At 45.3% G+C, this 13375-nt stretch overlaps 1 protein-coding gene across 1 annotated transcript in view; it reads right to left on the reverse strand.

Annotated features, from left to right (window-relative positions):
- Window positions 1-1002: 1002 nt before the first annotated feature.
- The window catches only part of kcnh7 (potassium voltage-gated channel subfamily H member 7), a gene marked incomplete at both ends in the record, with an annotated part of 441898 nt that continues 429525 nt past the window's right edge, over window positions 1003-13375 (reverse strand). The window contains 3 exons of the mRNA XM_084311424.1: window positions 1003-1356; window positions 7187-7294; window positions 10077-10287. Coding sequence (XP_084167550.1) covers window positions 1003-1356; window positions 7187-7294; window positions 10077-10287 — 673 coding nt within the window. The remainder of the gene's footprint in view (window positions 1357-7186; window positions 7295-10076; window positions 10288-13375) is intronic.

The raw sequence follows: 13375 nt of genomic DNA on the forward strand, positions 1-13375 counted from the left end.
TAATAGTCATAGCAACATACATATTATATATCACGGTTCTCTTTTAATAATAGAATGTCAGTGCAACAAAGTCAGAGGTAACTATAGTTCCTATACTACGGATACCCGACCGGTGGAGCTCTGAATGGAGTGAGACGGAGCGAAGTGGCACAGGGAAAAGCAAGATGGTGGCTGGAGACGGTGGTTCTCTCTAGAGCTCCGGCTCCAGAGAAACTGCAGACTGGTGGGATAATCCTGTCGTCGCTGGGAAAGAGGGTCTCGTCCGGACCGGTCCTTGTATTCCTAGCGCCCGATGGCAGGATTAATAGCTATTAGTCCAAAAGCCCGTTGGCATGGATGATAGCTAGTTAGCTCCGTTTGTACTTGAAGCTAACCCGCAGACGGTCGTCAATGAGTAGTTATATCCAGAACGTCGCTGGGTTCAACTATAAGTCTCTCCACGTTACTTCGCTTACACAAGTCACTATACTGTGCCAATAATGGCTCGACAATATTATAGTTGTATCTAATTAGCAGTACGGCTCTCTATAACGATACGCTGCTCTCGGTCTGTGTACAACTGCACCAGACGTCTTCTCTCTCACTCTGCTAGTTTTCCTGTTAATGCTGCTGCTGAACGTCTTCTCCACAACACACTCTATCTTAGTTCCCTGTGGACCCCGCCTGTTCACCTGTACAGATCAATGCGCTAGCTCCCTTGTCCGGGCATGCCTGAACATGTTCTGAAACATGTCTAGAGGGGTGCGCGCACTGGCGCCTACGGCGTTAAGAATGGGACATATACAAGAAAGGCGAATGATGAATACTGTTAGGCAAACAGATGACGTAAAGATATATATCTTATATATATAAACAATATATAAGTTATACAAAATAATAAACGCAGACTTTCAGTGTTAATCTGGACCTTCAGAACAGTCGGGTTAATCCAGAGGGGTCATCTGTGGTGAGTGGTAAGTAGATCTGTGTATCATCGGCATAGCAGTGGAATGAGATGTTGTGTCAGGTGATGATTTGACTGAGGAGGAGCATGTAGAGGTTGAAGATAATGGGAGCCAGGTTTGAATCCTGTGGGACTCCGTGGGTGAGGTTTGCTTTCTGGGAGGAGCAGTTTGTTAGGTTCACTGAGAAGGTTCTGTTTTCCAGGTAGGACCTGAACCAAGCCAGGGCGGTGTTTGTGATGCCCGCCCCCTGCTGGAGGCGGTTGATGAGGATGGTGTGGTCGATCGTGTCGAAGGCTGCACTTAGGTCGAGGAGGACCAGTGCAGCACATTTCCCAGAGTCGGTGATGAGGAGTAAATCGTTCAGTACTTTTACGAGGGCGGACTCAGTGATGTGGCCAGCCCGGAAGCCGGACTGGAATTTCTCCAGAATGTTGTTTTGGTGGAGGTAGGGGAGCAGTTGAGTGAGGACAGCTTTTTCCAGTAGTTTGGACAGTAATGGTAATTTGGATATTGGTCTATAGTTGCTGAGAAGGGTGGGGTCTAAGCTGGGTTTTTTAAGGAGGGGCTGTAGCCCTACTTTAAGAAATTTCGCCTAAAGGTACATGCCTAAGTAAATGGAAGATTGCTCCACTTCTACAAGGTCAATTTGCATGTTCTAGGAAGATCTAGGGACCTGGGGGTATGTATTCCCAGTGTCAGAAATATTGTGTCTGTTACTAGGCTTGAGTAAATTGTAATGAAAAAAAGGAGAATATAAATGATGATATTTTTTTACATCTGTGCCGGTGAATAACACTGTTACAATTGTGAGCAAACAGAGCTTGCTCACTGAGCTCATTCACCACCTTATTGAGATCAAGTGTACAAAAAATCTAAGCAAATGAATAAAGGGAAGATGATTAAACAGAAGGATTTGTAGATACAGTAATAAATGATAATCGATTTTAATAATAAATTCATATTTGACCTCGAACTTGACCTTGACCTTATTATGGCCAAATCATACATCTATGGATAGGGAAAAGGCTCCTCTTTCCAATGGCAGGGTTAAATCTGGATTTAGTCATTTCCTCACGGTTTTATGATAAAATTGATATAATTAGCATTTTTCCGATAAATTCTTATTTTCTGTAAATCTTTTTATCTTTTTTTAACCTTCTCTTTCTCCTATTTTTCTCTGATTTTCTCCCCGTCCCAATTAGTGGTTGTGCCAATTCCCCCCCTCCCCTACCTGGTTGTTGTTCACATGTTCTCCCACAAGTCAGTACAAGGGTGTCCTGATGTCGAACGCATGCTTCCTCCGAGATGTGCGCCGTCCAGCCAGTGACGCTCTTTTCACTTGGCAGCGAGGACTCTCATTGGTGAAGTGTAACGCATGGGAGGGCACGCTATCTCCACCAAGTCCTGCCCCGCTTAGCAAGCGCCGAGACCTGACCTGTAGGCGTCGCTGTCCACAACGCCAGATTCCCACCCGCCAGCTTTCCCACCCCCTAATACTGCCAATTGTGTGAGGATTCGCCTGTCCCTGGACCTTTTTCCTGTGTTTTCCCTGTCTACTCTCCTCTACTCTTCACCAGCCCCCACCCTTGCGATGATTTACTCTCCTCTACTCTTCACCAGCCCCCACCCTTGGACATCCTTGATCCTCTACCTTCACGGACCTGTTGGGAGTTTGCAATCACCTCGGGAGAGTACATAGGTTGCAGACTCCCCTCCAGTCCTTGTCGGGTCGTTCTGTGTTCTGGACTCTGTGTTCGTTCTGTATCTGTGTACACTCTGTGTTCATGGAGTTCTGTACGTTACCATCCTGTACGTTACCATCACCTGCCGCGTCTCCGGCGTGAGACGACGTGCCAGCCATCACCACCTGTCGCCGTTTGCCTGGAGTGGGACACCGTCTTCGCTCTCTAATTCTCTACGGGAGGTTTTCCAGTGTTCCCACTCCAGACGTCAAGCCGGCTCGTCATCGCTCCCGATTCCACGGGAGGAAGGCGTCTCTTCGTGATCCTCGTTCCTGGGGGTGAGGCTCATCGTCGCTCCCTAGTATTCCACGGGAGGACGGCGTGTGCCCATCCCGTTCCTCTTGAACCCAGGCTCGTCGTCGCTCCCTAGTATTCCACGGGAGGACGGCGTGTTCCCATCCCGGTCCCCTGGGACCCCCTTTGTTCTGCGCTGCCCGTCTGCAGCATCCGAAGAGGAGGAGGAGGATCTCCGTGCCAGGCCCCGCTGTCGGGCCCGTTCCCGTGCCAGGCCCCCGCCGTCGGGCCCCTGTCCCCGTGCCAGGCCTCCGCCGTCGGGCCCCTGTTCCCGTGCCAGGCCTCCGCTGTCGGGCCCCTGTCCCTGTGCCAGGCCTCCGCCGTCGGAACCCTGTCCTCATCCCTGTAAGCAGCTCTGGCCCTCGCCCTGTCCAAGGCCTTAACCCTGTTCTCTGTCCCTGTCTCCAGCCCGCCTCTCCGGGCCTCTGTCCCTGTCCCCCTCTCCAGTGCCCCTGTTCCTGGCCCTGACACTTAGCCCTGGTCCTTAGCCTTAGTCCCTTAGCCTGTTCGCCTCTTAAAGGCACAGTGCCGCATTTTCCATATTTCCTTGACTCTAGTGTTTTTGTGTTTTCCCTTAAAGGGACTGTGCCGCTTTTTGTTCTATAATAAATATTTGCCCTGTTTTGGCTTACTCTCATACCTGTCTTGTGTTGTGCGATTGGGGTCGGTTACAAACCATAACAAATTGTATTAGTATGAACGGCCAGCCAAGCTGGTAGCAACGCAGAGAGCTGGGCTCGAACCCAGCGTCTCCTGCATTGGTGACGAGCGCAATCTCCGCTACGCCACCTGACCGCACAATTATTTTCGGTAAATCTTACAAAACATTGGTAAAAATGAAAATATACACTTTGACTGCTGTTTTGATAGGGTTATGGTCTTTACTCTTGGCAATTTTTTTTTTTAAATAAAAACATTACCTCGTAACATCCTCATGAGTATGATTCGCGATGCGCCATTTTGCTGACCTCTAGCGGCTCGGGTGTGCATTTCTTTTAATACAATATATAGATAATTATAGCCCTATTTGTTGCCTGTCAATTGCCCTTTCAGGTGACAAAATCCGCTCAGCGGTTCTCGAGTTACATGCCGATATGTGAGGCGTGCGCCAAAGTACACATTACCACCCCCGACCTCCGGGGGCTCTAGCTCCGTCAATCATTTGGCAATCTCGAAACATTTTGCACAGGGTTGTAGCCAATGCGTGTGGCTTTCCAATGATACCCCATGATATGATAATTGGGGATCTACTACGGTCTCTATTGATAGATTTATGATAAAGAAAAGCAGGGCTTAACAGGTTAAGGAGGGGCTGGACTACTGCATGTTTAAAGGTGGATGGAACTGTAGCAGTAGCCAGTGAGCTGTTGATGATAGAGAGGATGTGTGGACCGACTGTGTGGAACACCTCCTTGAGGAGGTGGGCGGGGATGTGCATCCCAGCTAGGTCCTGAGTGGGGGGTGGGATATTTCTTCTGATTTTATTCACTTTCTCACAGAAAAAGGACAGAAATTCCTCACATTTGGTGTGTGTGTGTGTGTGTGTGTGTGTGTGTGTGTGTGTGTGTGTGTGTGTGTGTGTGTGTGTGTGTGTGTGTGTGTGTGTGTGTGTGTGTGTGTGTGTGTGTGTGTGTGTGTGTGTGTGTGTGTGTGTGTGTGTGTGTGTGTGTGTGTGTGTGTGTGTGTGTGTGTGTGTGTGTGTGTGTGTGTGTGTGTGGATATGGTGCGTTTGTCTCTCTGGGTCTTTTAATATGTCATGATGTGCTCTGTCCTTGTGTCCATGACTGTATTGTGACTTGTATCCCTATCATATGTCTATGTGCTTTTGTGTTTTTATTCTAATGTTATTTATCTTGATTTTATTCTGTTTGTATTGCTAACCCTTTTTCACACAGGATTTTTTTTTGCCTGTACTTTCTGGCAGGGGGACTGCCAATGGAAATTAGCCTTTTGGCTAAAATTGGGTGCATTTACATTTGTAAAATGTTTTATTAATGTACGCTGTCCCCCTTGATCAAATAAAGTAAACCTAAACCTAAACCTAAACCTAGATTGTCAGAATCAGAAAATTATATGTTGTATATCTTCATTAATGGTATATGTATTTTACAAAGTTTGTTCACATAATTTTAATAACACAATTCCATTGCTCTCTCCCTCATTTGCGCTGCTTCCAGTTGAGCTCATAAATTCATAATAGTTGAGCTTTTATCCAATCAGATTGTCCAGCTGTGCAGTCTCCGGGTAAAATTCAGCTATATGATGGGGTGAGGTTGTTGATTGTGACATTCTTTAACCAATCAGATTTAGAGTTTAACATGTTGGGCGTATTCTTTGCCACTAGAGCGTTCTTACAACCACACTCTTATCTTAAACAAACCCTAACCGTAACCACACTGTTATCTTAAACTAACCCAAACCATAACCCTAACCTAAATCACACTGTTACCTTACACTAACCATAACCCTAACCTTAACCACAACCACACTGTTATCTTAAACTAACCCTAACTTTGTATCATCCTAATATTGCTGTGTTTGCCTCAGGGTCAGTGGCCTGCTCTCGTCCGCCACCACAAGCATTGTTAGTTTGACTCCCAATCATGCTTTTCTTTTTGGAATTTTGCTGATACGAAACATAAATATATTACTTATATATATATAGATAACATACATTATGTACCTTTTTTCCTGTTGTCGATGAAGTACTTTATGCATTTTCTGTTGACGGTGTGTTACCAGGCCTCTCTTCAGATGTGATGTTTCCTTTTTAATCATTTGAGTGAAAAAGTTAAGCCACTCAAAACTCAGTGGTTTAACAGTTTATTGCTCCAACAGCTTAAACCTACGTGCTGTTATTTCATTACACTCTCATTTCCTATTGTACTTCTCAATCACTAGAAGAAAAAAACATTTACATATATAATTTTTCAGTCTGTTACAATATATTCTCTAATGTGCACCATCTATATGAAACCAATAGAGGAGAAAGCATTATGATCTCAGTGATGTCACGGTTACTGCTACATGAATATTCCATACTGATTCAGTATTTGGATATGGTTATAGGCACAATACCCCACCTTACCTGTGGGACTGTTTGTGTGCTAGCGATATGTGGTTCCAATTATACACACAAAGAATGTAATTGCATCCTAACGTGACAGAAGAAAAAGAAGCAATGTATTTGGACTTATTTTTTTTTACACAGTAACGGCTACGTTCTGGGCCAAACAAAGCAGTGCAAAATAGTAGAAACACTAAAAATATAAAACGACATATACTGCCTTGTAGAAATGCCAACGTCACACTTGCTTGTCAGAGGCTTAACTCTGGAATAACATGCAACAGAAAACACAAGCATGCGTGTCAGCCTGGACAAGCAGCTCTGTCCCGTTCGCTGGAACACCGAGGGTATACACGTACATGTACACAGCTGCAGTTCCCTGGAACATCGAGGGGTACACGTACTGTACATGTACACGGCTGCAGTTCCCTGGAACATCGAGGGGTACACGTACTGTACATGTACACGGCTGCAGTTCCCTGGAACATCGAGGGGTACACGTACTGTACATGTACACAGCTGCAGTTCCCTGGAACATCGAGGGGTACGGGTACATGTACACGGCTCCAGTTCACCGGAACACTGAGGTTACACGTACATGTACACGGCTGCAGTAATAATGCACATCGTTTTTAAGGAAGAAAAAGTACTGAATAATTTACTTTGTGTATTGCAGTGCAATAGTCCAGTATACCCTGAGTCACTCTTCAGAGAAGACAGGCAAACCGCAAAAAAGACCCGCGAAAACTGTCCTCACGCCTGCATAATAATGCTGTTATTACTTCGTTATTAAGTATTGAAACAGTCCTTATTCAATGTGTGTAATAAGAAAAAACGTAACTATTATCAAGCAATTGCAAATCAACATTAAAGATGTCCTGTGCAAGCATGCTGATAAACCGCTGTCACTAGAGTAATGCATGACAACACTTATATAAGAACACTTGACTGAGTGCTGCAGGGGCCTATGGCTGAGGAGGTCCTGGGCCGGAGGCGGGTGTTTGGAGCACGCTGGGGTCCAGGTCGGAATCGGAGGGCAGGGGGGAGGACAAGGTTTCAACTGGAAGAAGGATCAATTCAGATCGTTGATGTGCTATTGTCTGTTGTTGTTGTTGTTGTGGCTGTGTGTGTCTTTGTACAAGCAGCTCTGTAAGGCCGTCTTCTACGGGTGCGTTGGTGTGAGCCGAGCTCAACAGAGTGTCTTTGGATTCCTGGTGGGTCCTCCTCTCCACGCTGAGCCCAGGACCCTGAAGAGGACAGACGAGGAACACACCCAGGTAAGCTGTCGCGACACTAAGATAAGATGAGATAAGATATTCCTTTAGTGATAGGTAGGTAGGTAGGTAGATATTTATTTAGACAACAAAACATATACAGATCATTACATCACATATTTGCTTTTGTCAAGGATAGGAATGAAAAAGCCAATGACTTATTTACATCGTTGTCCCTGGAAGTCAAGGATGCTTGATACATACACATACAACTCATTACAGAAATATTTCACAATCATTACATTTGATAGCAATAATGGCACAATCATTAATTAATACAAACATGCGCATTTGTTGAGACATGTTAAACTAGCCTTGAGTCTGTGTATCTCGGAGCACCCTGAGGGGAGGGGGCGGTGGGGGGGAGGAAGGAGAGCTTTTCCGGAATCACAGTTGCAGGACCGGAGGGGGTGGGGATGGTAGAGATGACTACAGTTGCCGTCATAGGGGGGTGAGCTTGGCGATGAGACAGTCACTTTGGCAACGTAAGGCGCAGGGCATACACGTAGGAGGGGGGATGGGGGGAGGGGGCTGGGGGTGGGGGGTCCGCATGCCACTCTTATCTCCAAGAGGGCCTTTGACTCCAGCAGCTCTCAGTTCGACCTTGGAGTCGTCCAGGAATTTGTTTTGGCTGACTGACTGGCAACATTTCCCACGTCGATTTAAATTTGATTTTGAGTAGAGTGCATTTTAACTCTATTGATTTGAGTGGAGTGAGTTTTAACAACTCCGTCCAAATGACTGAATGCATTAATCCAAGTGTCCAAGTGTCTTAATCAGTTCATTTTCATGGGGGACATGCAGGCGTCATGGGGGAGGGGGAGGGGAGGTACTGGTATGGGCAGGGTAATAGTAGAAAGACAATATAGGCAATATAATTATAGTAAAGATCAAAATAAGCAGTGTAAAGAATATAATTAACTCTGAATATAAGCACATGAGCAAGTAAGAAGTTTAATGATCAGAGGTGCAGATGAGGGTCTGTATCAGTTATATTATACTTTACAATAAAAAGTCAATAACACTTAGAATCTGAATATATATACTATGAGTAAGTAAAGTATACAGTATACACAGGTACAGTATACATAAGGTACCCTAACTGCTGAACAACTTTTCATTCATCCACTATTACTATGACAATATGCCAAGTCCGTTCTGTTGAAGGATAACTCCAGCATGGGTGAAGGTAACAGGGACATTTCACCTCAAAGCAACATCAAACTCAAAGCAAAATTTAAATCTAAACACCAGATTGGCGAGACAACAGTAGCTCAGGAGGTAGAGCGGTCGTCTGGTAATCAAAAGGTTCCCCGTTTGATTCCCGGGCAATGTGTTGAAGTGTCCTTGAGCGAGACACTTAACCCCTAACTGCTCCCGATGAGCAGGTCGGCACCTTGCATGGTCGCCTCCGCCGTGAATGTGTGAATGTGAGGCATACAGTACGTTGTAAATCGCATATTGAGTGGAATTCTCATTTTAATCCCGTTCCTCCTCCTGGGATTTGTGTGCATGGGTGTGGCCTTGCCTTTGCAGAATGGGTGTGGCCTTGTCTTTGCAGAATGGGTGTGGCCTTGCCTTTGCAGAATGGGCGTGGCCTTGCCTTTGCAGATTGGGAGTGGCCTTGCCTTCTGAAGCAGTACAGAATGGGCGTGGCCTTGCCTTTGCAGATTGGGAGTGGCCTTGCCTTCTGAAGCAGTACAGAATGGGCGTGGCCTTGCCTTTGCAGATTGGGAGTGGCCTTGCCTTCTGAAGCAGTACAGAATGGGCGTGGCCTTGCCTTTGCAGATTGGGAGTGGCCTTGCCTTCTGAAGCAGTACAGAATGGGCGTGGCCTTGCCTTTGCAGATTGGGAGTGGCCTTGCCTTCTGAAGCAGTACAGAATGGGCGTGGCCTTGCCTTTGCAGAATGGGTGTGGCCTTGCCTTTGCAGATTGGGCGTGGCATTGGCCTTGCCTTCTGAAGCAGTACAAAACCACTGTTTTGGGCTTTGTTTGTCAGGTTTACTGCACAACAGGGACATAGAACCAAAATCACCACTACTGCTACAAAACATAAAGGTGCTGTAAATGGTATTTATTTGTTTGTTAAAATAATAGCTCTACACCCACCACTGATATAGTGTCTGGTCAGTAACATGAGTCTCTCAGTCCTTCTGCTCTGCAGTAAACATAAAATATATTTCCTGGTATCCCGTTCCCACTTTATCCAATCAGGAGAGAGAACTCCAGACTGCAAAAATGGTCTGACAAAAATGATAAATAAAGAAATACATTTTAAGCTAATTTGTCCTTGAAACAAGTTGTCAAGTTAGACGCGCTCTCAAAGTCTGACACTGGCTGCTGTAATCCCATAAAGTTGAATTGAAGAAAGCAGGAAAGCTGGACCAGCACTCTCAGGTTCATAAATTTTTAATGGCAGCCTGAAATAGAAACATACATGTTTCGGAACTATGGTTCCTTCATCAGTGTTATGGCTAACCTGTCAGGCTGCTATTAAAAAGTCCTTGAAACAAGTAAAATAATCTACTAGTGCAGTAAACAAATTGGCAAGATTTCTTGAAATAAGTAAAAATATCTAGGGTTCTCTCTCCTGATTGGATAAAGTGAGAACAGGATACCAGAATATTTATTTTGTGTTTACTGCAGAGTGGAGGGACTGGAAGACCCATGTTACTGACCAGACACTATATATCAGTGATGGCTGTCAGAATGTAGAGCTATTTAACACTTATCTTAACAAATAAATACCACTTACAGCAGCCTCAAAAGGGGCACGACTGCTCACTCTAGTTGCTGTGTGGCCGAGGAAGCGCCTGGCGGTCGGAGCGGCCGGCTGGGCCTTCAGCCCGGGCTTCTGGTAGTCTGGAGTGGCCGTCACAGTGCTGTAGGCCGGAGGGCCCACGCTGCACTGTCTCTGGAGCAGCTGCAGGATGGTGTGGATGTCTGTCGTCATCTGAGACTCCAACCTGGTGGGGACGGACAGAGAGACAGAGACACAGACAGACAGACAGACAGACAGACAGACAGACAGACAGACAGACAGACAGACGGACAGACGGACGGACGGACGGACAGACGGACAGACGGACAGGACAGACAGACAGACAGACAGACAGACAGACAGACGGACAGACGGACAGACGGACAGACGGACAGACGGACAGACGGACAGACGGACAGACGGACGGACGGACGGACAGAAATGATCAGCCCTGTCACAGAATTATCCTTGCTGGGCTGACGGCAGTGAAGAAGCTGGTAGCTCTGCTCTGGAAACACTAACTCTCCTTGCTGGGCTGACGGCAGTGGAGAAGCTGGTAGCTCTGCTCTGGAAACACTAACTCTCCTTGCTGGGCTGACGGCAGTGGAGAAGCTGGTAGCTCTGCTCTGGAAACACTAACTCTCCTTGCTGGGCTGACAGCAGTTCTACTTTTTCTCTCTACTTATTTAAATCTTTATTGTATCATTTTAATGTTTGTTTATTCGTTTTCTTTGCATAAAAGTTAACTTAATTTTTTTGTGTAATCTTGCTGCAATAAATAAAACATTTGTAATCACAAAAAAAACGTTTAGCCAATACTGATACTACAGGGGGGTTGTAGTAAGTAGATGAAGACTCACTGACAAAAAGAAAAATGCAGTCCATTCAACTTTCTACGCGAGTGTGCTTCACTGACCACCAGGGGGAGCTTGTGTTCTTTGACACCAGGTGACAGGGTGGTGACTGCTCGGGAGCATTGAAATTGATTGATTGATTGAAAACTTTATTAACAGATTGCAGAATGGGAATACAGTACGGCTCAATACACACAATTGTTAAGGGGATGCAGACCAGAGAGGGGGTGGGTGGGGGACACTGTACACTGTACATTGGAATACTGACAAAGCCATACTTGGTCATTTACTGTACAACTGGTTTAGCACATCTTGTCAGCTGTTTTTCCCGTCATAGTAGACTAATGCAACTGCTCTAGAAGTGATAATGAATATTCAGTGTGGGGGGTGGGGGGTGAATTCCACGTTTATTGAGGAAATGACTGACTCACACGATTTCACTCACTCTAATTATGGCTAGATTTCAATGGGCGCTATATTTAGGACTGATCAGGCAAGGTGTGTTAATGCTGAATAATCTTAAAATTGCCCATAGTGCTTTTCAGATACATCGTCTGGTTCATGTTATTCTTGGTTTACCTTACTGTTTCTCAAGTCATGACTATTGAGAAATACACACATTTTGTCATATAGTTTTACCTGCATATAATCCTTTTTACATATATGTAGATATTATATCTATAACTGTACATATCCCTTACCTACTGTTACTGGTACTACCTTACCTTGCTACCTCTCTATCTTTTTTATGCTCGCTTATGCCTCTATCTTTTTACTGCTGTGAAGCACTTTGAACTGCAATTTCTGTATGAAAAGTGCGATACAAATAAAGTTATTATTATTATCAGAATCAGAAAGGTCTTTATTTATAAGTACGTTTGCACGTACATGGGATTTGTTTTGGTCGTTTGGTGCATCGACATTAACAGACGAGGTAGACTAGAATAAAATGGAATACATCAACTAAATTAAAATAAGTAAGTACAACATAACATGAAAAAGGAAATGTAATAATAAAATAGGACAGGACCAAGGATCGATCTGGCTTGGTTTAAAGCGAATGCCGTACCAGCATTTCTTTCTTTCTGGTGGAAATTTTGGGCGGAAGCACTTCATCCGAGGCGGGGGCAGGGGCGGGGGGGGGGCTAGGCGGGGGCAGGGACAGGGGGGGTTAGCGTTGGCTGAGCCTCGACACATTAGTTTGCTCCTGCTGTGAGGGACCAGGGTCAGGCAGAGTACGCCAGGATAAAATGTCTTCTGTGAGATGGAAAAGCGGAGCCCGGTGATGCGGCAGAGCCTCCAGTGTGTTTGTCTCTCGTCCTCCGTGATAATTCCTGCTAAAAATACCACCCGCTGTGCGTCTGTCTGTCTGGCTGCGCCGAGGCCTGCTGGCTGCAGGTGTGTTGTTATCGCTGGGGGGGGGGGATGACAACAGAAACTCAGATGTATTAACCCTTTCACTACCACACTACAGAGGGTTAACCTTCTGTATTGTGGCAATGAAAGGGTTAACCCTTTGGTAACGAGTTCCACGCCGGACGTGCAGCCTATCTATCTGCATGTCGCGATGGGGACGTCGGGCTGCGTTTACTTTTAAGCTTAGTGCGTTCTGACATTTCTCTCTTGGTTTCACAGCCTCTCGCTTCAGGCTGCGTTTCTCTGACATCTGTCGGTTCACTGTTGTCTGTTTGAGATTCGAGACGTTTTTTTCCCCCGTTTTTTTTCTGCCGCTCTTCTTCTTTCACCCCTCGAGGCGTGATATGCACTGAGAAAATCACATCCACTGTTAGACACTGAAGTAAGAGCAATGAGTCGGCATCACTGGAGTCAAGGAGGTCAAACGCTTTGCTGTCGTTACCGGAAATATATTTTAAAAGAAGATATTGGTAGAGCCAATATTTATTTAAATTACTCTACAACATTAAAACAAATATATTAGTTTTTAGTGGCAAAATAAAGAGAATAATTTTGTTACAGCCACTTCCTGTAATCACTTGACCCCGCTATAAGCCATCGATCATGGAAAACAACCTTTTGAGCTCTGAGGGGATTGTAAATAGCAGAGCGAGAGGATTGTAAAATAGCAGTGTGAGATATTGAGAACGCTTGCGATGCTTTGGCCGCATTGAATTCCTAATAGGTGACGACACACCCATTCTCAAAGACACTCTGAAGTCACGAGACCGCCACCATCTTAATTTAGGGGACAACCAACAGGTGTGTACAAGCAAAAGTGAGCTCCGTTTTTAAATAGTGGTAACATATAAACATGAAAAAGGCATGTAGGCTACTTGAAGCCTCCAGTGCACATACACTGAGAATGGACTATATGGCGAAGTAGCTAGCAGCTAACATTTATCTGCTGTTTACAGCCTCACAGCCAATAATTAATTTACGATATAAATATTTGTTCCTTATTCTCACCTGTTATGAAATGGG

This window comes from Notolepis coatsorum (assembly GCF_963971535.1).
Source record: "Notolepis coatsorum genome assembly, chromosome: 3".
Lineage (NCBI taxonomy): Eukaryota > Metazoa > Chordata > Actinopteri > Aulopiformes > Paralepididae > Notolepis > Notolepis coatsorum.